This window comes from Dromiciops gliroides, chromosome 3, assembly GCF_019393635.1.
Source record: "Dromiciops gliroides isolate mDroGli1 chromosome 3, mDroGli1.pri, whole genome shotgun sequence".
Lineage (NCBI taxonomy): Eukaryota > Metazoa > Chordata > Mammalia > Microbiotheria > Microbiotheriidae > Dromiciops > Dromiciops gliroides.
This window is the reverse complement of record NC_057863.1, coordinates 541,345,733-541,371,422: the sequence shown is the minus strand read 5'-3', so window position 1 is coordinate 541,371,422 and position 25,690 is coordinate 541,345,733. Positions and strand designations below refer to the sequence as shown.

General features: G+C 48.7%; 1 protein-coding gene across 4 annotated transcripts; it reads right to left on the bottom strand.

Annotated features, from left to right (window-relative positions):
* Positions 1 to 708: 708 nt before the first annotated feature.
* Positions 709 to 25,022, bottom strand: SIDT2 (SID1 transmembrane family member 2). 4 transcript variants are annotated; one of them, XM_043996921.1, is made up of 28 exons: positions 24,250 to 25,022; positions 20,930 to 21,051; positions 20,102 to 20,266; positions 19,938 to 19,983; positions 19,390 to 19,491; positions 19,172 to 19,255; positions 18,658 to 18,757; positions 18,355 to 18,420; positions 17,948 to 18,041; positions 17,426 to 17,478; positions 17,063 to 17,074; positions 16,579 to 16,650; positions 15,690 to 15,761; positions 15,391 to 15,453; positions 14,344 to 14,450; positions 13,848 to 13,921; positions 13,653 to 13,719; positions 13,035 to 13,108; positions 12,768 to 12,891; positions 11,974 to 12,091; positions 11,342 to 11,478; positions 9,608 to 9,716; positions 8,922 to 8,998; positions 8,329 to 8,375; positions 7,816 to 7,921; positions 6,594 to 6,704; positions 2,545 to 2,658; positions 709 to 2,185 (listed from the first exon to the last, which is right to left on the bottom strand). In XM_043996921.1, the coding sequence occupies exons 1-28, from the start codon at positions 24,430 to 24,432 to the stop codon at positions 2,123 to 2,125; spliced, it is 2,562 nt and encodes an 853-aa protein (XP_043852856.1). In that variant the 5' UTR covers positions 24,433 to 25,022; the 3' UTR covers positions 709 to 2,122. The 4 variants fall into 4 exon arrangements, with proteins under 4 accessions (XP_043852856.1, XP_043852857.1, XP_043852858.1 ...); XM_043996922.1 differs by lacking the exon at positions 17,063 to 17,074; XM_043996923.1 differs by lacking the exon at positions 15,391 to 15,453 and having other exon boundaries at positions 24,250 to 25,021.
* Between the last annotated feature and the right edge of the window lie 668 nt (positions 25,023 to 25,690).

The window sequence follows — 25,690 nt, the reverse complement described above, 5'->3', positions numbered from 1 at the left end:
AAAACTCCCTTAAAAATGAGAAGAGTCCCAAAGTTGAATGAACTAGCTGCCTTAGGCAGAGGTTTTCCCAGGTGTTGCAGAAGGCATTCCTGGGCAGGTAAGGGTTAGACTAAAGGACCTCTGAGATACTTCTAGTACAGATTCATTATCAGGGGTGTGGGAGCTTGGGGACTAAGGAGGAGAAAACCGAGTTGAGCAAGGAAGAAATTTCAAAAACTCCATCATCAACTCCAGTCTATAAAGAGCCTATGAACCAGCTGGGAGGTAAGGATGGTTGAGGACTGGGTATGATGACTATTTGCTATTCAGTCATTTCAGATTTTTCATGACCCCATTTGTAGTTTTCTTGGCAGAAATACTGGATAGTTTGACAGTTCCTTCTTCAGCTCTTACAGGTGAGGAAACTGAGGCAGAGTTAAGTGACTTGCCCAGGATCACACAGCCAGTAGATGTCTGAAGCTGGACTTTGAACTCAAGCCTTCTTGACTCCATGCCTGGCACTCTCTCCACTGTGTCACCTAGTTACCCACAATGACCACAGGGCCCACTATCACACAGGTGGTTCTCTCTCCCCTGGGGCTGACCTTCTCTGTGTTGTTCAAGTTGGCTTCTTCCTCCAATCCTGTCCCACCCCTCCCAATCTTCTTGCTTATACCCTGCTTCCCACTAGATTCAGCCCTGGAAGAGCAAGCAAAAGAAGCCCAGTAGGTGTATCTGGTCATTCCTTTAATTGAATGCAGTCATTCATAGAAAACAGAGATTCCACCATGATGTGGAAATAGACATAAAACAGTTTTTAAAAAAAAAAGACCTCCATGACTCCCCTGGGAAAGTTGTAAGAACAAAGTTGGGAATCCAGGAAAAAAAAAAGTTCCTATACCCTGAGGCCTAGCCCCCTTGCCAGTCTCATCTCTCTTCTCCCACAATGGCACCTGGATCAGGCTGGGCAGGTGGGAGGCAGCCAAAGGTCAGCAGAAAGGGCTGACCCAGAGCTCAAGTGTGAGCTACACAGACTCACTGTAAACTCCAGGTGTGTGTGTGTGTGTGTGTGTGTGTGTGTGTGTGTGTGTGTGTTTATCCTCACAAACAAAAGCCTGGGTGAAGACAGGGTCCCAGGTCCTGTCTTGGAGGCCAAGGGCAAGCTTGTCCTTGCCCCGGCTGCCCTTTGACATAGGCACTGCAGGAGGCTGGAATGGGTTATATTCTTTGTAATCCTCCTATCCCCTACCCCTGGTCTTGGGGGCAAGCAATGGCACTGAGGGATTCCCCCTTGGGTTTGGCAGGCACAAGGGCACCAGGGGATAGAAAGTAAAGGGAGGAGGGAAGAGGCAGCTTGGGACCTGTCGTGTGCTAACCTCTTCATGGGGAAGGAGAGAGCTTTTCTTAAGCTATTCGATTCCAAGTGGCACAGGGCAGCTACGCAAAGGCGGCCCATGATCTAAGCTCTCTCTTCTTCATTAAAAAAAAAAAATCCCCCCAGAAAATCTCAACCCACATTGGCCACCATCCCCCATGGAGCAGCTCGGAGGGAGACTGCTTTAAGGCCCACAGGCCTTCCTGGTTTTAGCATCAGACACTGGGCTCCTCGGTTCTCCCCTCCACCCCCTTCAAAGCAAGCAACCCCAGCTCTGGACAGCAGCTTAGATGACCCTGATTCAATACACACATTAAAAGAGCTGGGGTTGGACGGAAAATCAAGCTCTGGCCCTTACCTAGAACTGTAGCAGGAAGAAGGATTTGGGGCTACCTTACAGAGGGCTCCCCACAGGAGAAGGAGAGCAATACCATTCCTTCCCTTCCTCCATAGACAGGCTCTTTGAGGGGCCCAAACACTGAGAAAGAAGCAGCAAGTTTGGCCAAAGTTCAGACGGTGGGAGGCAACAGGCCCCTCGGTGGCCCAGCTCCCCTTTGCCTCCAGGCAAAAGGCAGAATCCAGCTACAGGGAGAACACAACCGTCCTCCCATGAATGTCCCAATGCCTTCCTACGGAGCTAGGCAGAAAAACCGTCCTATAGCTTTGAGGCACTGGGCAGAAGGTCCTGAACAACTCTGCCCCAGGCCTAGTCAGGTTCCTTCAAGTAGCAAGGCATGAAGGCCCACGGGGAGGAGGATGCTGCGTCCACTAGAAGACATAGATCTTGTCTCGCTGAACGGTATCTAAATCATCATCCAGGGTCAGCAGCACCTGAAGAGAGAGAGAGTGAAGTTGGACCCTTCGGTCTCATGTAAGGATGGGGCTGGAGGGTCTCCTCTGTACTTAGAGGAAGAAAAGAGAACTCCAGCTCCCCCAGAAAAGCTACACACCCAAACCCTCTAGCTGGTCCTCAATGCAGCCTCACAATGACCTGGCACAAGTTATTATGGCCCATCTTGCAGGTGAGGACACTAAGTAGCAGCAGGACCTGACCTGGGAAGGGGGGGAAGTGAGATTCAAACCAGTCGTCTTCAGCCTCCGAGGACAACTCTGCACCAACTCTCCTCCAGCCCTTCCCCCATCCAACCCTGTGCCCAGCCTGTGGGAAAGGGGTGAGCGACGCCACTTACCAAGAAGGACCCGAACATGGCAATGGAGGAGAGGAAATGCCAGATGTCGTGGTCATCAAAGAAGTTGAGCAGGATACAGTCACGGTTGTGCTCCCTTGACTCGGCAGGCGTTTTCTGGGGAACAAGGATGGAGATGGGGAGGCTCGCCTGCTGCCGTCTGCCTACAACTCCCGAGGCAGTGGCTATCTCCCACTTTGGCCAACATTCTCCCAGTCACCCAGGCTGGAAACCTCAGACCCACAGCCTCCTCCTCCCTCATATTCCACAGACTATTATTCTACAAGTGTCACAGGTTCTTCCCACCCTGCAGAAAATTCCTTTGTGTATGTATACATTTTCTATTGACTTATCTGGGTACATGGAGATTCCCCCCCCTAAAAAAAATGCATGCCCATTGGCTTGTGTCATCTTTATCTGTGTATATACCTAGTGGCCTGAACAATTATTTTTAGTTCAGTCTGTGGTTTCCTTGGTATGGGGAACTCCAATGATCAATGAAGATCAACAGCTGGTTTTGTTCTGTACCTTAGAGGCAGAGTAGCCTGGGGCCGAGAGATTGTGACCTGCCCAAAGCAGCAAAGCTGGTATGTGTCAGAGGTAGGACATGAGCCCCAGGCTTCAGAAGGTCAGCTCTCTGCCCACTCTGCCATGATCTATCTTACCCGGCACACAATTGGATCAAAGACTCAGAACTGAAAGGATCTTATGAGGTTATCGAATCCAGCCCCCTCATTTCACCTACAGATGAAGAAACTGAGGTCCAAAGAGCTTAAATGACTTGCCCAGTGTCATACAGCTAGTATCGGAATCAGGATTTGAACCAGGGTCTTCCTGACTCCAAGTGTAGTACTCTCTCCTTTACCATGATGCCCTTTATCAATCAATCAGTGAATCAACATGTATTTACTAAACACCTACTATGTGCTGGGCACTGTGCTAGGTACGTAGAGTATAAAGAATGAAACTTTCTCTCCTCACAGCAACTTTACATTCTAATGGGAGAGACAAGTACATATAAAAACATATACATTCAAATCCAGCCTCAGACACTTGACACTTACTAACTGTGTGACCCTGGGCAAGTCACTTAACCCCAATTGCCTCACCAAAAAAAAAAAAAAATTATTTTGGGGGTACAGCTAGGTGGCGCAACAGCCCTGGATTCAGGAGGGCCTGAGTTCAAATCTGTCCTCAGACACTTGATACTTACTAGTTGTGTGACCCTGGACAAGTCACTTAACTCTTATTGCCCCATCCAAAAAAAAAAAAATTACATTGGCAAAATCTTGGAGGAAGGGCCAGAGTGGTGAAAGACCAGTAAGGGAACTGCTGACATAATTAGATGAGGTGATGAAGGCCTCACCTAAGGGGAGGATTTAAAGGAAAAGATAACGAGTTCAGATTTAGACATGCTAAGTTTAAGATGTCTCTAGCATATTCAGGATTGTGAAATGTCCAACAGGCAATTGATGATATGATTGAAACTCAAGGTGGAGATGAGGGTTAAATATATACATCTGGGGGCATCTAGGTGGTGCAGTGGGTAGAGCACCAGCCCTGGAGTCAGGAGTACCTGAGTTCAAATACGGTCTCAGACACTTAACACTTAAATAGCTGTGTGACCCTGGGCAAGTCACTTAACCCCAATTGCCTCACTAAAAAAATTAATTAATTAAATTAAATTAAATAAATAAATATATACATCTGGGCATCACCTGGATAGAGATGATAGTACAGTGGATATAGAGGGAGAAGAGCGCCCAGGACAAAACCCTCGGCATTCTGTTACCTACTGTTAGGGGGGAAATTGAGTTGGGTCAGACTGGTGACAGGAAAATCAGGAGACAGTAGTGTCAGGAAACCCAGAGATAAGAGGTGTTTAACAGTGTCAAGTGCAGCAGAGAGCTCACTCAAAGAGGAAAAGACCATCAAATGTAGCACAGAAGGCATCACTGGTAACTTCAGTGTTACAGTTGACTGATGAAGTTCAGAAGCCAGGCTGAGATGTGAGTGAGAGCACAGGAAGGGAAGGCAGAAAGTGTGGGCAGCTTTTTCAAGAAGTTTAACTGAGAAGGGAGGAGAGATGTAGGGCAAGATCTTGAAAGAATCGCAGGATTTAGTGAAGCTTTTGTGTGTTTTTTAAGGATGGGGGAGACTTGGGACATGTTTGAAGGCAACAAGGAAGGAACCAGTTAAGAAGAAGAGGTTGAAGATTTGAGAGATATAGGGAGATGATTAAGGACGCAGCTGTTGGGGAAGACAGGAGGGGACAGGATTGGGAAATCAGCACACTGTAAAAGGGCTTGATAAATGCTTGCATTATAATAAACCTTTTTTCAATGCCTCCTTCCCATTCCAAATAAGGTTAAATAGGTAAATTAAGCATAGTTCCTACCCTCAGGGAGCTTAGGACAGTAGATAAGAAATGCATATAAATATCATACAAGGTAGAATAAAAGTGTTCACTCGACCTTCTTTGCTTGAAATAACACTTCCCTTCCTCTTTGAATACACCATCTTTCCCCAAAATTTTTAGGAATAAGCATGTTCTACTACTTTTATGAAGGCTTCCTTTGATATTCTTTTGTTTGTTTGGTTTTGTTTTTTTGCGGGGCAATGAAGGTTAAGTGACTTGCCCAGGGTCACACAGTGTCAAGTGTCTGAGCCCAGATTTGAACTCAGGTCCTCCTGAATCCAGGGTCGGTGCTTTATCCACTGCACCATCTAGCTGCCTCCTTTCCTTTGATATTCTAACACAAAACAGTTTCTCCCTCGGAGCTCCTCTGGTTCTTAATTGTCCATCCCTGACATTTGCCCTTAACATACAGTGCCTTTAATTATTAGATATCTTTTCCTGGTTGAGTCCGATTTTCTCTAGTTACCTCTAGTTACCCTGAGAGCAGGAACCATATCTTATCCCCCACATTCATTCACTCACTCATTCAAGAAGCTTAATATATATTAAGCATCTACTATACAACAGGCATTATGCTAAGTGCTAGAGACAGACTTTTTGGTCCCTGCCCCCAAGGAGCTTACAATCTAATTAGAAGAAAAAAAATAAGGGTTCAACAATATGTATATACAAAACGTATACAAAATATTGGAAGTGAGGACAGGACTGCCAACTAGACAAATCTGGAAAGGTCTTGGGGAGGAGTTGGAACTTGAAGGAAGTAAGGGATTCTAAGTGATAACAGTGAAGTAGAGGCATGCTAGGCCCAAGGAAGAGCCTGGGGTTTAGGTTTGAGAACAGGAGAATAGAAAACAGGCCAGAGTTTGGCTGGCCTAGAACAGGGTTAGGCACATAGTAAACACTCAGTAATATTGAGAATTATAGAACTGTAGACTTTTAGAGCTAGAAGATATCTTAGGGTTTGACTTTCCAACCCCTTCATTTTATAGAGTTCTGGACTCAGGATAGGGGCAGCTAGGTGGCACAGTGGTTAAAGCACCAGCCCTGGATTCAGGAGGACTTGAGTTAAAATTCGACCTCAGACACTTGACACTTAGTAGCAGTGTGACCCTGGGCAAGTCACTTAACCACTCAGCTTCAGTTCCCTAACCTGTAAAATGAGAATAAGGATCAAAGGAGATAATATAAGTGAAGCACTTTGTAAACATTAAATTGCTAAGAATGGTACTTATTATTATTGTTTACTATTATAGATATGTATCCTACAGCTATAGATATGTTAATATAGATATGGATGAGAAAAGACTAAGAAGTGGAAGGTCTTGATCAAGGTTATAAAGCTAGTCAGTTGGGGACAGCTAGGTAGCACAGTGGATAAAGCACCAGCCCTGGACTCAAAAGGGCCCGAGTTCAAATCCAGCCTCAGACACTTGACACTTACTAGCTGTGTGACTCTGGGCAAGTCACTTAACCCTCTTTGCCCCCCCCCCCAAAAAAAATTTTTTTTAATTTTAAAATTTAAAAAACATTAAAATAAAAAGCTAGTCAGTCATAGAAATAGCAGGCACTGGAGCTGAGGCCTTGTTCCCTGCTCCCCTACTCCCATCCCTTGGCCAGGCATTCATTCACTCACCTGCCAAGTGCTGAGTCCCTGGAAGAAGAAGAAAAGGGCAAAGCCCCAGACCACCGAGGTGCAGATGATGCAGAGAAGGGGGATGAGCTTGATCCTCTCCCCACTCCGGAGCTGAGAAGAGAAGCAATGGGAAGGGAGTTGAGGGTGGTGTCCACTTGGGCACCCAGGAGTTTGTGGGGAGCCCTTGTCCAGAATCCCTGTTCTTTGCGCCCAAGTTTTCATTTAAGGGCAAGTTTCCCCACACGTGGCCAAAAGCTGGCCCCTTCCTGCCTCTTTACAACCTAATCCAACATCCTCCCTCCTCCAGAGGCCTTTCTGGCTCCCGGGCCCACCACACATTACACTTGCTGCCTTGTGCGCCCCTGCCATATGCCAATGGTATCCCCCATTTCCAACAGTGGCCCCCACCTCCCCATTAGAGGACAGTGAGTTCACAGTTAATGATAGCCCTTCCACATCATCAGTGCTTAATTAAGAGCCTCAAACCTTCTCCTCTCCTCCTCCCACCCCATAGCATTTAATGTTCCCCCAGGTAAGTCAGACTCCTGCCCACAACCAGGCCCCGAAGGCTTCAGAGGGAACTAAGCTCACAGAACTGGACTCACTGATCTCTTCCTCCTCTGAACTCCTACACCAATAACTGATTGTGCCGATTCCTTGGTACTTAGAGCATAGATTGTCTTAACCTTAGGTATTCCATGAATGTTAAGCCATGGTCCATGAGACTAGAAGCCCTTATAGGTCAGGGATCTTTTCCTAGCTTTCTGCTCTATCTTCCCACTGAAGCTCTTGCCATCATGGGCACAGATGAATAAAAACGATACTAGGGGGGCAGCTAGGTGGCACAGTGGATAAAGCACCAGCCCTGGATTCAGGAGGACCTGAGTTCAAATCTGACTCCAGACACTTGACACTTACTAGCTGTGTGACTCTGGGCAAGTCACTTAACCCTTATTGCCCCACAAAAAAAAAAAAAAAAGATACTGGGGGGCAGCTAGGTGGTGCAGTGGATAGAGCACTGGCCCTGAATTCAGGAGGACCTGAGTTCAAATCCAGCCTCAGACCCATGACACTTACTAGCTGTGTGACCCTGGGCAAGTCACTTAACCCCAATTGCCTCACCAAAAAAAACAAAAAACAATACAAAACAAAAAATGATACTAGGAAGGATCAACACACAAGGGACACCAACTTCTCTCCTTCACTCCCACCCCCTGCTTACCTTCATGATGATGTAAAAAGCAAAATAAAGAAGAAGGTTGCAGATGCCAATGGCCAGCAGGTAGGAAGCAAAATCATTGGGACGCATGATGAGCCCATAGGCAGCACTACGGGGGGAAAGAGGCCTAAGAAGGCGGGCATCCATGGCCAGCACCCACACACACACATCCACGCACCCAAATATCCATTGTCTCCTTAGGATGTGGTGATGAGACAAGGCCACTGCTCAGACCCCCATCACTGATTCCCTTGGAATGGAAGACAGCGAGGGGGACTTCAAAACATTCAGTACCCATCCACATACAGGAGGGGAAGGAGCCTCCCTCCGTCCTCCCCTCAAACCCAGGGCAGAGGGAGCACAGTACCCAGGATGGAGTAAGGGATCTTCCATTACTCCCCTAAGGAGTTGGGGGAACAGGGAGGGAAGGAGAGAGATCTTGGGCTAAGTGCCCCATCCCAGCCTCTCCCTGGTTGCCACCTGCCCAGGCCCTCAAAGCTGCATATCTGGACTCACAGTGACCAGTTGATAATGTTGCCCATAACTAGTAGCACCATTCGGTCCTAGAAAGAAGTAAACCCGGGAGACAATGAGACAGAGATAGGGGTTAGGTGGTTTAGTAGATAAAGAGGCTGCTTGAGTTTGAATCCTGCCTCAGACACTAGTTGTGTGACCCTAAACAAGTTATTTCATCTCTTTCTCAACCTCAGTGTCCTCATCTGTAAAAAGGGGGTGATAATAGCAATTATCTGACAGAGTGATTGTAGGGGTCAAATGAGATATATAAAAGCGCTCTGCAAACCTTAAGGCATTATACAGTTTGACTCAAAATTCCTAATGCAGTTTAAAGCTTTTTAAAATAAGCTTTATTAAAGCTTAAAAATGGTACTAAGACTTTTGGGACACCCTTTATAAATGTTAGCTATGGTTTTCGTATAACAATAATATGAATAACAACAACATAGATGGCTAGGGAGAGGGAAAAGAGGAAATAGAGGGCCCCAACTACCCAATGCTTATAGGTACCCCCTATACCTTATGTCCCCAGGAGAGGGGCAGATGTAACAAGGACTCAGAAGAGGAAAATAAAGTGGAGCCGAGGCACATACCACATAAAGGGGTCCACTGCACTGCCGGATACAGTCTGTGTAGACCACATGAAGAATCCGGCGGAAGATTCCAGAATCTGCAAGAAGGGACAAAATTGTGTCAAAGGCAAGAAGTCTGAAGCCACAGAGAAGTATCCTTGCTCATACTCAAAGCCTATAACCTAAGTCCATAGCAAGGACTCCCAGCAGGCTAAGGTTAAGGCCATCTGTGGCTCCTGAGCAGTGGAGGCCAGAAGGGACAATAACAATAACAATTCACAACTGTATAGTGGTTTGAGAGGCAGTGTGATGTGATGGATAGAAAGCCCACCTTGGAATCAGGAGGACCTTATTTCAAGTTCTGCCTTTGGCACATACAGGCCACGTGACCCTGGCTGGACAAATCGCTTAAATTTCGCAATAGCCCAGGTGACTGTGTGTGTGTGTGTATAATATTAATATATTATAATATGTATAAAATAGAAAAAGAACACGCACTGGCTTTAAGGTTTCCAATCGCAAACACCCGAAGACCAGGACAAAGAAGGATCCAGGAAAATATCCTGAGATCTTTCTCTGTCTCCCTTTCTCTCTGTCTTTTTCTGTCTCACACATCTGTCTTCATCCAATCTTGTCTTTCACACTCTCTGCCCCCATGGACAATGTCTTACTATCATTACAATTCTCACCCCGGGCAATTTACTTACCCAGCTTCCAACGGCCCATATAGTAGAGCTGTGTACTGAGCAGGAGTGTAGCGATGATGTGAATGACCGAGAAGACTATCCAGAACGCCGTATTCCCTTTGCCAAACACCTGTTTGGGGCAGGGTGGGAGGAGGTGGGGAACAGAATGTGTGTGTGTATGTGTGTGTGAGATATGGAGAGATAAAGGACGAAGAGGAGAGAGACAGAGAGAGAGAGAAGGGAGCGAGAGGCGGAGAGAGTGAAGGAAGAGAGAGAAAGAGAGAAATAGAGACAGAGAAAGAAGGGAAGGAGAGATGGAGAGAGTGAAGGAAGAGAGACAGAGAGAGAAGGGAGGGAGAGAGATGGAGAGAGCGAAGGAAGAGAGAGAAAAAGAGAGATAGAGACAGAGAGAGAAGGGAGGGAGAGAGATGGAGAGCGAAGGAAGAGAGAGAAAGAGACAGAGAGAGACAAAGAGAAAAGGGAGGGAGAGGCGGAGAGAGTGAAGGAAGAGAGAGAAAAAGAGAAATAGAGACAGAGAGAAGGGAGGGAGAGAGATGGAGAGAGCGAAGGAAGAGAGAGAAAGAGAGAGATAGAGACAAAGAGAAAAGGGAGGGAGAGATGGAGAGAGCGAAGGAAGAGAGAGAAAGAGACAGAGAGAGAAGGGAGGGAGAGATGGAGAGAACAAAGGAAGAGAAAAAGAGATAAAAACAGAGAGAAAAGGGAGGGAGAGATGGAGAGAGTAAAGGAAGAGAGAGAAAAAGAGAAATAGAGACAGAGAGAGAAGGGAGGGAGAGAGATGGAGAGAGCGAAGGAAGAGAGAGAAAAAGAGAGACAGAGACAAAGAGAAAAGGGAGGGAGAGATGGAGAGAACAAAGGAAGAGAAAAAGAGATAAAAACAGAGAGAAAAGGGAGGGAGAGATGGAGAGAGTAAAGGAAGAGAGAGAAAAAGAGAGACAGAGAGAAGGGAGGGAGAGATGGAGAGAGCAAAGGAAGAAAGAGAAAAAGAGAGATAGAGACAAAGAGAAAAGGGAGGGAGAGATGGAAAGAGCGAAGGAAGAGAGAGAAAGAGACAGAGAGAAGGGAGGGAGAGATGGAGAGAACAAAGGAAGAGAAAAAGAGATAAAAACAGAGAGAAAAGGGAGGGAGAGATGGAGAGAGTAAAGGAAGAGAGAGAAAAAGAGAGACAGAGAGAGAAGGGAGGGAGAGATGGAGAGAGCAAAGGAAGAGAGAGAGAGAGAGACAGAGAGAGGAGGAAGGGAGAGATGGAGAGAAAGAAGGAAGAGAGAGAAAGACAGAGAGAAAAGGGAGAGAGAGATGGAGAGAGTGAAGGAAATAAGAGAGAGATAGAGACAGAGAGAAGGAAGAGAGAGAAAAAGAGAGAGAGAAGGGAGGGAGAGAAAAAGAGAGAGAAAGAGAAGGGAGGGAGAGATGGAGAGAACGAAAGAAGAGAGAGAAAAAGAGAGAGACAGAGACAGAGAGAGAAGAGCACATGAGCCAAGGACAGAGAACTGGTCTACATTCTGGATTCCTCAGGGTACCTGCCAGCATGGGGCTAAGGCCCAGCTAAGAGGGCGAGATCAATCGTGTCTGAGCTGCCCCAAGAGAAGGGCCTTGGGAGTATTCTCACCTCCAGAGCTGGGAGAGAAACAGGGGAAGGGGTCACCTGGTCTCTAGGGACATGGATGGGGAAGGGCTGTGGCAAGGAAGGGAGGGAGGCCGATTTAGGTAGGAGGGGGGAGGGGGAGACACACTCACCACCCCAAGCACAGAAAAGAAGATGACGATGGCGAGGCAGGCATAGGCGCTGTAGGCACTGGCATTGATGTCAGGGTGCCGCTTCTGATACAGCTTCAGCATGCAGAGCCCCGCGATCATGTACATGAATGATGTGTCTGCAGGAACAGCAAACTGTCGACCTCCAGACTGGGGAGTCTATCCAAGCCCACCACAATTAGGCCAGGTCTCCTTGCTCCCTCTCTCCTAGAAAGCCACCCACTTAGCAGTCATTGGGTAGGTATGGCTATGTGGGGGCCTCCTTGGTGAGGCTCTACACACTCCAAAGGCTGCCTCCAGGAACTGTCTCCTCTTGGGCATCATTCAGAGCAGCAGGTGTCTCTACGCCCTAGTACTTGTGCTACTTTTGGCAAATCACTTTATCTTGTCTGGGCCTCAGTTCCCTCATCTGTAAAATGAGGGGGTTTGATTAGGTGATCTCCAAGTTCCTCTAAGAAGGGAGAGTAGTCCCTAACCAGGTCTGGCTGCCTGTTTTCTGTAGTACTACAAGAGGATATCTCAACTCTAGTTCCCCTAAAAGGCTAAATCTCAGGGGCCCACAAGAGGGACACAAATACACAGGCAGGTCTCTGGGAACGAAAAGGAGGCCTTACCAAACTGAAAATTTGTATAGTTGGGGCAAACATGGTAGCAGGCACTGAGCAGTCCCTCCATCATCAAGGCTGTACCCATAGCATAGAAAAGCCCAAAGTGCTTTGGGATTCCACATTCCTAGTGCAAAGAAAGAGTCCAGGGTTAGAGTATGAATAGAAAGAAGGAGAAACATCGCCATATATTTATTAATCGCTTTCTATGTATGGAGAATACTGTGCCAGGCAATAGGAAGGTTAAACGATCCCTGCCCTCCAAGAGTTTATAGTTTGATAGAGATATCAAACACATGTAAGACAATATAGCCATTACACAATATGGGCATCACAGGGGCAGCTAGGTGGCGCAGTGGATAGAGCACCAGCCCTGGAGTCAGGAGTACCTGAGTTCAAATCTGGCCTCAGACACTTAACACTTACTAGCTGTGTGACCCTGGGCAAGTCACTTAACCCCAATTGCCTCACTAAAAAAAAAAAAAAATATGGGCATCACAGTTTGAAGTCAAGGGCTGAGGAGGATGAGGGAAGGCTGCACGGAGAAGATAAATGACTGATTTAAAGGTTTAAATCGCTAACGACAGTGACCTGAAAGAGGATTGTGGGAGAAGAGGAGCTACTGAGGTTGAGAATGGGGGTGGGGAAGGGACTAATGCAGGAAGGCGTCACTGAGAATGTAAATAGGTAACAACAGTTAAGGAGAAGTGCTTTCTTTCACTAAGGGTAAGGGACGCCATCCCAAGGGCTATCACCCTTGGTAAGGAGCTAGAGAAAGGGGAACGGGAAGGGTCGGTTCTCACCAGGGCATAAAGGTCATTTCGCATGAGGGCTCGGTTGTAATTGATTTCTCGCTGCAGGATGATGAGAAGGAACAGCAGCCCCAGCAGGATGTAACCCAGGTTACTGAGGATATTGTTAAAAGCGCTGGAGCAGAGATCAACGGGTATTACACAAAATGAGCTCCCTCAGCCTCCCCAGTCCCACCCCGCCCTCCAGCTATTCTTGGGTCCCGACCACCCCCTCTTCCTCGGACTCTCAGATGTCTGCCTCCCCAGCATCCCCTCTACCTGAGGTTGCCTAGGGGATGGGCACAGAGGAAGTTGTAATAGCAGATGTCCTGATTCCCTGTGACATTCACCACCTGCAGTAGTCCCAGGGAACAAGAAAAAAGGGGAATCAGTCTAAGAGACAACTCAAGAGTCCAGATGAGGGGCAGCCCAGCCCCTTCCTGACCTGATTCCAACTAAGATCAAGAGACTTCTTATACCCCTTATACACCAATACCCTACCAACCTAGACATGAATAGCTGTTGTTGTTTCCTTATTTGTAAACAACACGACTACCAGGGATTGTGTATTTTCTTTCTCTGAGTATAGCCAAAAATCTGTGGGTTCTTTCTGTGAGCATGGTGTGATGTTCACACAATCACTAGTCTGATTAATGAAAACTCTCAGGGTGGATGAATCAAATGAGATAATATTTGTAAAGCACTCAGTACATATTAAGCACACAGTTGATATTTAATAAATACTTTATTCCCTCCCCTTCCCTTCCCCACTTCTAGAAGTTGTGTCCAATGGAGACCAGGCAAGCATCTGTCAAAAGGACTCCCATGTCTAGGGAAATCAAGAAGGAAGTCAAGAGGCCTAGGGTCTGGGGGGCAGATAAACTCTGCCCCTCTTACCGTCTGGTAGGTGATCACCAATTGCACCACTGGGAGGGCATAGAAAACAGCAATGGTGGCAATGTTCCTGTATACAGGGATGGATGGATGATGAATGAGGAAGACTGGAAGAGAACCATCCCCACCCCCAACACAAGCCCTTGCTCCTTCTCCATGCCCCCTTCCAAAAAACAAATAGGCACACATTCCCCTCACCAGAAGTAAATCTGGTACTTCTTCCGTAGAACCCGTTTGTCCTTCCGGGCCAAGTCTGCTACATACAGGTATTGCTGAAGAGGAACAAGAAAAGATGACAGAGGGAACAGCAGGAAGTCAGCTACCCCTGTGATGTTCAGGGAGGCTCTCAAGGGTAGTAAAAGACAAGGACAAAGCTTAGGACTTTTAAAGGTTTCTGACTGCCCTACTCTTACCTTCATGGATGGACCACTGCCCAAGAATAAGACCTTAAGTGTGTGTGGCCATCAGAGTCAAAAGCAATCAGTAACAGGGTTAACTTCCTCCCAACACTTCCCTCCCCAAAGGAGTCCCCGCAGCATCAATGTGGAGATGTGATAGGGACAGGTATATACTGGGGCTTAGGCTCTACCCTCTTCAGAGAGTTGTAGGATCCCTACACAGGGGCCTCTCTCTAAGGACTTTAAAGATCTGTGGGATCTGCAACCAGAGACGTTCAACAAGAGCAGCTTCAGACCTTGGTGCGGATGACGTTTTTGTCCGATTCAATGTCAGTCAGCGTATCGTAGTCGTCCTCTTCCACTGAGCTCAGGGAGTCCAGCCGAGGCCGGCTGCCCACTGGATCTGGGAAGGAAGGGAAGAGAGTGCTCAGGCCTGTGGCAAGACCCCAAGAGTGTGGCCCCTGCCCACCTGGGGCAATTGTAGGAATTACACAGCGGTAGAAGGGGTGAATTGGGGGATTTAGGACAGGGAGGCTGAGGTAAGCTCAGTGTCCAGGGAAACCTGTGTGTCCTTTTCCCCTTGTGGTATATATATGTGAAGGGGGACAGACAAGGTCCATGAATGCCTATACCCCGATCTCCATGTCACCTCCAACTTCCCCTGGAGAGCTATGATAGGCCAAACCAGGGACACTGAGCTGATCTCAGGCTTAAGACAATGGGATGATTTCCAGAGGCATCATGCAGATTAGAGGCACAACCAGCTTCGTGTGTTTTGAGAGGGCAGGACTGTGGTACCTGGGGAGTTAAAGGTTCAGTATCCCCTGGGTTGAGGGGTAAGAAAGGCTGCTGGTGGAGACTACCACCCCCCACCTATAAAAAAATCTACTCTAAATGTTTATTGACTGACTGATTGTCCCTCAAGGCCCTCTAACGAGGGCCCCACAGCAGGCAAGAGAACATCTTCATTGCCTTTTTGGGATCCTCTTTAGCCCAGCCCCAACTCCCTCTGCTGGTCAGAGAATGAGGATAATGTGAAGCAAGGCAGCATTGACTCAACATGGAAAAGTTCAGCCCAGAAATCTCTGGTGGCACGGTACTGGGAAGTGACAGAGGAAAAGCGGTCAAGGCCCCTAGTCAAGGAAAAACACCAGCCTCTCTCAAAAGACACAGAGGGTCAGTTATCATAAGTATTACATGATAACAAATGAGAATAGGGCATCCACTGAGCATTTTCCCAGCCCCAAAGGGTGATCCCCAGCCAGGCCATGGCTCCAGCCAGCTTCAGTGCCCACCACAGGCAGGAGCTGATTGGCAAAGCGAGCACTTTCCCCCACATCTACCCATGGCAATGCACAGCTGCCGCATCTGGCCAGAGGGGAAACGTCGCTTGAACTGGTCGTGTCCTTCAAAGGAAAGGGAAAGTTACTGGGAAGGGGTCCAGGAAAGAGGCGAGGACCAGGCCAAGGAGGTTGGGTGGGGAGGGAGATATGGAGAATTACAGACCCTGCCCTAATGCCATTGCTTGGAGGAGAGGGGGAAGAGTAAGGGACCTCCTTGAACAGACACAACTCCACCTCTGGCCCAGCCAACATCAGCCCTGGCATCGGTTCTGCCCTTGTCCCCTGCCTGGCATACTCACCTGAATAAGTGTAGGAGACGTCCACAGAGCCAGTGCTGTCCATGGCTCCATCAGCAGAACTTGAGCCATTCTCTGTGGGGAACAAGAGGCTGATGAGGGGACAGGATTTGAACTCAGGTCTTCCTGAATCCACGGCTGGTGCTTTATCCACTGCATCACCTAGCTGTCCTAGAGATTTTTTAAATGTCAGTTGGCAGGGGGCAGCTAGGTGGCACAGTGGATAGAGCTCTAGCCCTGAAGTCAGGAGGACCTGAGTTCAAATCTGGCTTCAGACACTTGACACTAGCTGTGTGACCTTGGACAAGTCACTTATCCCTCATTGCCCAACCAAAAAAAAATTTTTTTTTAAAGAAAAGGGCTTTGAATGCCAAACAGAGATTTAAAAAAAAAAAGACAAATGCTTTTAGGGCAGCTAGGTGGCACAGTGGATAGAGCACTGGCCTTGGAGTCAGGAGGACCTGAGTTCAAATCCGGCCTCAGACACTTAACACTTACTAGCTATGTGACCCTGGGCAAGTCACTTAACCCCAATTGCTTCACAAAACAACAACAACAACAACAAATGTTAGTTGACAGCTTTTGCCTACCCATTTAGGAAGACAAAAGAGGATCACCATGGACTGGTGGTTCTTAACCATGTCTTGGTGAAGCCCACAGACCCCTTCTCAAAATAATGTTTTCAAATGCATGAAATAAAATACATAGGATTACAAAGGGAGTTAAATTATATTGAAACAGTGTTCAAAATATGTTTTTAAGAAAAAGAAAGGAAAGAAAAATTCACCAACCCCAGAAGCCTAGGGCAGCCTGCTTAGAATGAGACAGCCAGGCTGGGGATGGGGGTGGGGGCCAGGTAGAGGGGTGAGAGGAGCCTTCAGGGGGAACCTACCGAAGGAGCCATAACTGTAACCTTCATAAGGGGAGGAGCCAGGGAAGGAATCAGCCAGGACTCGAGGGTGACCTGCAAATAGGAAGGCAAAGCCCAGACCTGGAGGTGACATCAACAGAAGGGGCCGGGGACAGGCAGAAGAAGTCGAGGCACAGAGGCTTTGGGCTTCAGGGAAGACGATCACTCACCAGCCAAGACCACCCCGCTCTTAGCGGCCGTTGCTCTCTGTGCCTAATCACCTCACCAAATAAATACCCTATTATCCTAAGAGGGGTTGCCAACTTTTCTCCTCCACTAGAGGTCAAAAATCCTGGCAGCACCAAAACTCCCCAGACTCCACCTAGTCACCCCTGTTCATATCCATTCACTCCAACACTTGATGAGTATGTGTGATGTGCAAGGCCTGATGCTTCCCTCCCCCACAGCCTGATCCTGGTCCCTTGAAAGGCCCCGGCCCTAACCCCACCCAGTGCCTGAAGCTTACCAAGCAAAGAGGCTGGAAGAGAAGGTCACAAGCAGGAGAGAAGATGGTTGGGAGGAGGGAGAGAGAGAGAGAGAGAGAAAAATGTTATGAACTTGTGAAACTGTGAGCCTGGAGGCCTGGGACAGACTGAAAGACAGACTGAGCAGCAGGATACCGAGAGGAAGAATAAATCAAGGAGCAGTCGTTTTTCAAGGGGGAGACAGGGAGCAGAGGAGACACAACCTCCTACTGTCATCCTCACCCCGGAGGTCCAAATCTATGGAAAACAGTGCCAGAAGACTCTGGCTTCTCTAGACCTATTAGACCTAGACAATCAGTCACCTCTCCACTCAGCCCACCCCAGGACAGTGCCTTGAGAGGTACCGCTTTCTGAGCAGGGACGGTCCATAGCCACCAACAGAGTCTTCTTCCTTTGCCTGTGGGAAAAGATATGGAGGCTACACAGTGGGCTCCAGGCGCACGATCCCTCGTACCCTATACCTCTGACCCTCTGTCCACCCTCCTCATTCAGGTGCTGACCTCCAGGCCCCTTTCTTTCACCCAAACCGAGGCTTCTCTATGCTGAAGGCTACAGGTCTTAGGAGAGATGACTAGAAGAAAAGCTGAAGCCCCTATCCTCTCTTTGTTGGGGAAGTGTGGACTACAGGCAACAAACACTCTTTGGCCATCTCTTCTCCTACTTATCACAGCTCAGCTCATCTTAAGGGGATTTGGGGGATGGGAGTGTGGTTGGTATCCCTGAGGGTGGGAAGGAACATAATGGGGCAAGTGAACACAGGGGGAAGTGAAAGAGACCAGGGAGAAATCTCCCTGACCAAGCCCCAATGCCTACTGTACTGCCTTTGAAAGGCTGAGCAAGGACTGGTCCAATCTGCCCCGGCTCACCTCCAATTCTCCCAACAGGCCAGTAACACGGTCAGCAAGTAGAAGGACAGGAAAATGCCCAGGCAGAACAGCATGCCTCCAACATAGGCCTCAGCTGGGGAGAAAAAAGTGGGAGGGGGTCGAGAAGGCAGATGATAGATTAACACGAGGCTACAGGAAGGGGCTCGGTGTGGAGGGTGATGTTGGCCAGCATTTTACATGGATACAGCTTCCTTTCTCTCCCTGTATTCTCACAGCCTAGAGGTTCCAAGCAGGCACAGGGGACGGTATCCTGCTTCTCTGTCCACCCATTTTATGTCCCCACAGTTCTCCATCCCCCAGCCTATCCCCAAAGCCCCAGAGACCATTAGTGAAAAAAAGTAGCCCAAGTTGAGCCTGTCCCTACCCACCCAGCCGCCCACACTCACACGTGACTGCTGGAGACACCACAACGGTCAGAGTTTTCTGGTGATGCCCTTGATCAACCGGTTCATCTGGACGTAAAAGTCAAGTCAGTGCGGTAGTGGGAGCCTGGAGCTTGGCCTGAGGCTTAAGGGGACCAGGCAGGAGAGAGGCTGATACCCCCACCCTTCTGTACTCTCCCCCTTCCCCTACACAACCCAAGGTCTTCAGGTAAAAGCCAGGTTCCTTTGCTTCCCAAGCACCTAGTAAACCCCAAACAATCCCGGCTCCTCCTCCCTACCCAGCCCAGTCCGGAGCACAGAATCTACCTTCCCCATAGGGATAGTAAGGCAAGGAGCCCCCACAGGCCTGGTCCTCGGTCTTCACAACCACCACCACATAGAAGCTGTTGCTGGGAAAGTCTTTCCGCTGTTGAAGTCCCGTCCACACCATACAAAGAAATGGCCTTCATCAGATACCTGCTACCCTCCCCACCCAGTCATCTGCTACCTCACACCACAACGAATGGGAAAAAAGATATCGAGGAAAAGTTAAGGGGGAAGGGAAAGGAAGGTTGACTCTATTGTTTATACAGAAAAAGATGAGGGCTACAGTGGAGCCTTTCACTTCCCTATGAAAGAAACCCAGGGAAGGCCGAGGCCAAACAAAAACAAACAGCAGATGGGTCAGTACTCAATTAGTGTGCATGTGTATGTATGAGTACGAAGGAAGAGTGGGGGAGAGGAGACAAAGTCGTGGTAATGGCAGGAATGACAATTAGGGGAGGTTGTCTAGAAAACCCATCTGGGCATAACTCTTCAGGGTCCAGTTGGCCCAACCTACCTGCACGGTGATGGCTGCCTTCTTAGTCATTGTCTGGTACATGCCGATGAAAGCCACGTTGTTGTCCAGGTCGTAGACGGGACACTACGGCAGGGATAGAAATGGGGGCGTGGATTAAAGAAATAAGATAATTAAGAGACTGAGCCTTAGACCCTTTATCCCTGGAAGTCTTGTTTCCAACTGGCAGAAAAGCAGATAGATAGTCTGGGCCCACTTACCAGGATGTCCTGGATGGAAATGACCGAGCAGGGGAAAGCCTTGTTGGAAGTCACTTTGACAATCACTGAGTCTACTCCTTCTGGGAATTCATATTTGAAATACTACCAAGCAGAAGAAGAGAGGCTTACCTCAGGTGGCCTCCCTACCTGCCCCCAATCCTCCCTAGAGCAGCATTAACTACATGAGCTCTATGGGGCTAAAGGTCCAAGGGAAAACTCTAAGAGAATTTAAAAAACCTCTAGCCACTGACCACCACTCTACTTCCACCCCCCGGGCCTGGGCCCTGAGCTCCTCACAGGTCCATTCTACTGCAGGTCAGCAGGTCCCCCTTCCAGAGAGCAGGGCCCTAACAAGAAGCAGAGCTGCCAATAGACCTCTTGCCTTTTCTAAGCTGACCTCTTTGTGCCCATTACTCCCAACTCACCCCAACCCAGGAGATTTGTCAGGACCCTGAAGGCAGAGACTCTGTACCTTTGGTACCCCCCCAACAATGCTTTGCATGCAGTATTTCATAAATAACTAGGATTAACTGAATAGGTTTGTTTACCTGAGGCTGAGCTGCAGTGGTGTTAAAGCTGAATTGTTCGCCAGTCCTGTGGGGCAGAAAGAAGAGGTTCCCCCCACCACTCCCTGTCATTCCTGGGGCCCCCAGAAAGCCTTCCCCTTGGGCTTCCCCTTCCTCTCCCAGCACTCCTACACACTGTCTCAAACCTGAGCACAAAGTTGTCCATCCGGCTGACCCGCAGCCTATAAGTAGTGTTGAACAGAGACAGAGTAGACACATCCACATAGAAGAACTGGACCTCAGCCTCACTCTTGGTGGGTGGCTGGCAGAGAGTTCGAGCTACATCCTGGTACCGGTACTTACGCTGGTAGCTGTGGCCCAAGGGTGGGAGAGTTAGGGAGGAGCTATTCTTTCCTCCCCCTCCCCCCACCTCTATGGGGAACACCTAGCTTGTTCCCCTGGAAAGTAAGTCTGGCCCAGATGAATGGTGTTGAGGGAAGGGGGGGAGGGTGGCTGGGGAAAGTTCGACAATCCTTTTCTCCAGATCTGGTTACCCCTAACCCATAGTCTTCCTCACTGAGCTCCAGGCCTGGGGCCCACAGGTGCACCTGATAATTGACCAAGTGCCTGGGTTCAAGCCGTCAAAAGGAGCTCCTCCCGAGGGCAGCTAGATGGCACAGTGGATAAACCACCGTTCCTGGATTCAGGAGGACCTGAGTTCAAATATGACCTCAGACACTTGACACTTACTAGCTGTGTGACCCTGGGCAAGTCACTTAACCCCCAATTGCCCCACAAAACAAAACAAAAAACAAAAGAAGATCCTCCCAAGGTGGGAGGGGGTAGAAAACTCCCCTAAGTGAGAGATTTGAACACTTGCCAGTGGCCTATGCAAGAGCATGGGCATTCTCCTAGGTGAGGTAGGGAACAAGAGACATTATGATCCTCCAACCTACTTTGGGGATGTCAGCTCCCCCTGCTGGGGAGGGGGGGAATCCCGTCCCCCTCCTGATCAGTTCCCAAATCATACTCACAGCCCCCGAAGAATCAGTGGCACCTGGAAGGACACCACAGCCTCCTTCTGTCGAACCACAAACAGCACGGGCGCCTTGTTCTGCTTGTTCAAGACGTTCACAGACACCCGCACACCCTCGGTCTATGGGTACAGGTGTTTCCCTTTAGTCAGACCAACCCTCAGCCCTTGCCTACCTATAAGTTCAGACCCCCTTCTCATACAAACATGGCTACTATTTTCCAATGCTGGGGTGAGGGGGGTGGGGGGGGGGAGCAGGTCAAGCCCAAGGGAAAGTCCTCCCTGACTAAATCTGACCCCAGGAAAGTCAGAGGTGGGGGTTTCTGCTAGAGCTGTCCTTTTCACTGATCCAGAGGCAGTTTTAGAATAGGAGTAACACCCTGGACTTGGAGTCAGAAGTCCTGCCACTTACTAGATGTGTGAACTTGAACAAGTCACTTAATTTCTTTGAACCTTATTTTTCTCATCTGTAAAATGAGGATAGTGATATCTGCAAGACCTACGTCACAGGCCTATCTGTAGGGACCCGATGAGATCCGGGACACAAAAGCATCCCACGAATTGTAAAGTGCTATAAAAATTGTCAGATATCATCCAGTCGTCCTAGGAAGGCAAGTCTGAGTGAGGCTGCAAGCTTCATGAAACAAGGCCCATCCTGTCTCTGGGGGATGAATGAGGATACTGTACAACTATTAGTGTACATCCCTAGTAAAGGGGGAGGGCAGGTCACCCAGGTTAAGAATCTTGGAACTCTTTAATAACCTCCTCCCTATAAACCAAAGGACCAGAAGGGCAGCTCTCATCTAACAACTAGCCCTGATGACTACTAGCATAGAGCAAAGCTTCTTAAACTGTGGATTGAGACCCCAAGTGGGGTCAAGTAACAATGTAGGGGTCAAGAAAAATTTGGCAACAGTAAAAGGTTATGTATACCTATCTTATATACTATATACCCAGGGTTACATAAAAATTTCTCAGGCAAAAAGGGGCTGAAAATAGAAAAAGCTGAAGAAGCCCAGGTAGAGAGGATGCCTAATTTCTGAACCCAACTCCACCCCTGACTCGCTGAATGATTTTAGACAAGTTAGCCTACTTCAGAAGCTTAAGCTTCTGTTTCTCAATTGGTAAAATGGGTAGACTCTCTCTCAGTGATAAAGAGGATGACAATGAAAATTCATGAGCTCTATAAAGGAAGGGTGTGGGGGCAGCTAGATGGCGCAGTGGATAGAGCACCGGCCCTGGAGTCAGGAGTACCTGAGTTCAAATCCGGCCTCAGACACTTAACTCTTACTAGCTGTGTGACCCTGGGCAAGTCACTTAACCCCAATTGCCTCACAAAAAAAAAAAAAAAAAAAAAAAATAAAGGAAGGGTGTGTGTGTGTGGGGGGGGGTAGCTATCATTCTGTTGCTAGAACCCAAGCCCTGTAACAAAGAGAAGAGCGCCTCTCTCCCCACCCCCACCCAAGGAGAATTCACCTTTTCCAAGTAGGTAGAACCCAGAGCTACCCCACCAGACCTAGCATGAACTCCTGGTTGGAATAGAAATCATACTCCTCGTTTGAAAAGCTACAAGAATACAGAATTCTGGGAACAATCCTCTGGGGACAAGTCCCAGCCAGTAGCAGAAACTAAGCCGCCTCTTTTCCCCACCGACAAACAAAAAAAGGTAACAGATTCCATTCTCTATTTCATCAGTTTTCAATCTTTTGGGGCTTAGGACCATTTTATACTCTTTTTTTTTTTTAGTGAGGCAATTGGGGTTAAGTGACTTGCCCAGGGTCACACAGCTAGTAAGTGTTAAGTGTCTGAGGCCGAATTTGAACTCAGGTTCTCCTGACTCCAGGGCTGGCGCTCTATCCACTGTGCCACCTAGCTGCCCCTATTTTATACTCTTAAAAATGATTCAGGACTCTTCCCGCCAAGGCCTTTGTTTATGTAGGTCATAACTATAAATATTTACCATATTAAAAATTAAATGGGGGGAAGCTAGGTGGTACAGTGGATAAAGCACCAGCCCTGGATTCAGGAGTTCAAATCTAGCCCCTGACACTTGACACTTACTAGCTGTGTGACCCTGGGCAAGTCACTTAAACCTCATTGCCGCCACCCCCCCCCCCAAATTTAAATGATCCAAATATTATTGTGAAAAGTTTTGACTTCGCAAACTCCTCAGAGGTCCCCAAGACCACACTTTGAGAACCTGAAAGGGGAGGGAGGGAGCTCCACTGAGGAAAAGACTGGGCCAACATTTCAGAAAAGGAACTCTTTCAATCCTCAGGGCCTCCAGAAACCACCACCTCCTAATCTCTGTCCCCAGGCCACAAGGTCCCCAGACGGGTCCAAGTTCTAGGCCATCATTCATTCATTCATTTAGCATTTATAAAGCCTCCACCAAAAGCTAGGCACTGTAGTATGACCTCTTCATGAATACCTTAGAATCAAGCAACAAAGTGGTCTAAGGATTTTAGTTGAGTAGGTGGGGAAAAGTAAGATCAAGGAAGTTTCCAGCCTTGCTCAGACCTTAACAAGTTAAATTCCTATTCTCCCCTAGTTCAGTTAGTTCTTTCTTCCTAGCCTTACTTCTGATGCCCCCCCAATCCCACCCTACAAAGCTAGTTGGCTTTCTTTGGAGAGTTGTAGATCAGAGGTATGGAAAGGGGCAGGTTTTTGGTTTTTTTTAAGTGACACCAGTCTGGGCAAGCCTCCAGCATATGTTAGCCTGGAAAGACTAGGGAAGTAACTTTCCTAATCTTAAATTATCAGTGTGACCTTTCAACTCAGGGCCTGACACGTCCACTTGGGTTGTTTGGAACAAAATAACATCAGTCATGGTACCCCCACAAGCCTAGGGCCAGGTTGAGGGTCTGAATTCAAGACTATGAGTTTAAGGCCTGGGAACAACAAGGCCAGGCCTACTCAAACCCCTCCTTGTGGGTGTCCCCCTTGGAAGAAAGATGACAACAAATGAAGAAAGGAGGAGAATGAAACAACTTCAGTAACTTCCTACTTTAGAGTTTTTTGGGGGAAAACGAAAACAACAACAACAAAACGAAAACAAAACCAGACTATGTGGGGGGGTTGGGGAAGGAAAGGGAAAGAGATTAAGCAAGAGTACCCAAGGCCCTGAGCTCTTGCGGTCTGGAGTTAGGGCATACATCAGGGGCCCAAGAATGGGACCTGGCAAGCAGGACTTAGGTGGGAGATCTGGCAGTTGCATCACCTAGACACAGCAGTGATAAGCTCCCTAGTCCTCCACCCCCAAACCACCGACCCTCAATACACCCCACGCCGGCGCGCACGCACAGCACCCCAATTCCTCACCCTGTTTCGGGTCACAGTATGGTTAAATGTGTAGATGTTGACCAGCTCGCTGTTGACTTCATCCTGGTAGGTGCGTTCAAACTCGGCCTCCTTCTGGGACACATTCTTGGGCCCCAGGACCCCCAGGTTGCCCTCGGCTGGAGCCACCAGGAGTACCAGGAAGGGCAAACCCAGGGCGAACATGGCCCCGGCTGGGCGGAGGTGGTGGTGGCAGCAGCGGCGGCGGCGGTGGTAGTGGCGGCGGCAGCGGGGAGCGCAGCACCTCGGAGGGGCGATGAGCTTCTGGCTGCAGCTTCCAGCATCTCACCAGGACCAGAACTTTAACCCCGGCCTGAGATTAGGAAATGCCCCCTCCCTGAAGAAGCTGAGACGCTCCCAGGGGCCCCCCAGTGGGGACGGAAGGGGCAGGGGAAGGGGGGGAGGGGGGAGTACAGAACTCTGAGGAAGGGGCACCTACACTGGGCTTAGCACTTTGGGAGGGGCTTCTTCTGGTTCCCCTAGCCCGCTGCCCTTCCCAAGCCAGGTGGAATGAGAGCAGAGGGACTGGCCGGCTAGCACAGAGGAGCTGGGGCGGGGGAGGTGAGAAGAGAGAAGCAACCACAGCTAGAGGGGAGCCCGAAGACACCCCGAGGAAGGGGTGGGGCCGGGGGCGAGGGGTGTGAAAAGGTAGAAGAGGGGGTGGGCGGTTTCCGTGGGGGTGCGGCCCCTTTAAGGCCAGGAGGACGCGGCAGTCGCCAGCATTCTGAACTCCAGAAAGTAACCAGCTCGGCCGGGGCTGTAAACACCAGTGCGGCCGGCAGGCTGACGTCAGGGGAAACTGACACAGATTTAAAGGGACAGGTCTCTGGCATGGCCTTAAAGGAACCGCAGCCAACCTCTTTTGAGAAGGTGAAAATCTGATGCTTCCCCTCTCCCATTTCTACAACTCTGCTACTGCTATCTCTAGCCTACTGACCATATCGATCATCACCCTTCCGTATTAGAATAGGCATATCATTTGAAGATTTGCTAAGCATAATGTTAATGAATTCTGTCCTACCTGAAATGGACACACTTTCCTTTTCCACTTTCTCCCAGCTACTTTGCAAATGGAAAAAAAAATTAGGTTCAATAGAATGATCTCTGCAGGAGGAAAGGGGAAGGGAGATTCAGAGTAACAGGCAGAATTGGGGGGGCAGGGGAGTAACAAAATGCGCCACCACACAGCTGTGCTCCTGCCTCCCTAAGTAACAGGCTCCAAATTGGGAACATCCTTTATTCTACAGACATTTGTTAAATTTGTACCACTGTGCTATGGCTAAGATACCAAGATAAACAATACAGGGCCCCTGCCCCAAATAAACTTGCATTTTACCCCTCTACAGCTTCCCTTCATTTTATTTCTTCAGGGGGAGCTACTTAATCATCTGGGGAGGAGGAAGGGAAAACTTGGTAAGGAACC

Coding starts and splice junctions, on each gene's coding strand:
- SIDT2 (XM_043996921.1), bottom strand. CDS start 24,432: ATGTTCGCCCTGGGTTTGCCCTTCCTGGTACTCCTGGTGGCTCCAGCC. Junction 13,720..13,847: donor AAGTACCAGATTTACTTCTG/GTGAGGGGAATG, acceptor CCCTGTATACAG/GAACATTGCCACCATTGCTG. Junction 13,109..13,652: donor TGGTGATCACCTACCAGACG/GTAAGAGGGGCA, acceptor GGACTACTGCAG/GTGGTGAATGTCACAGGGAA.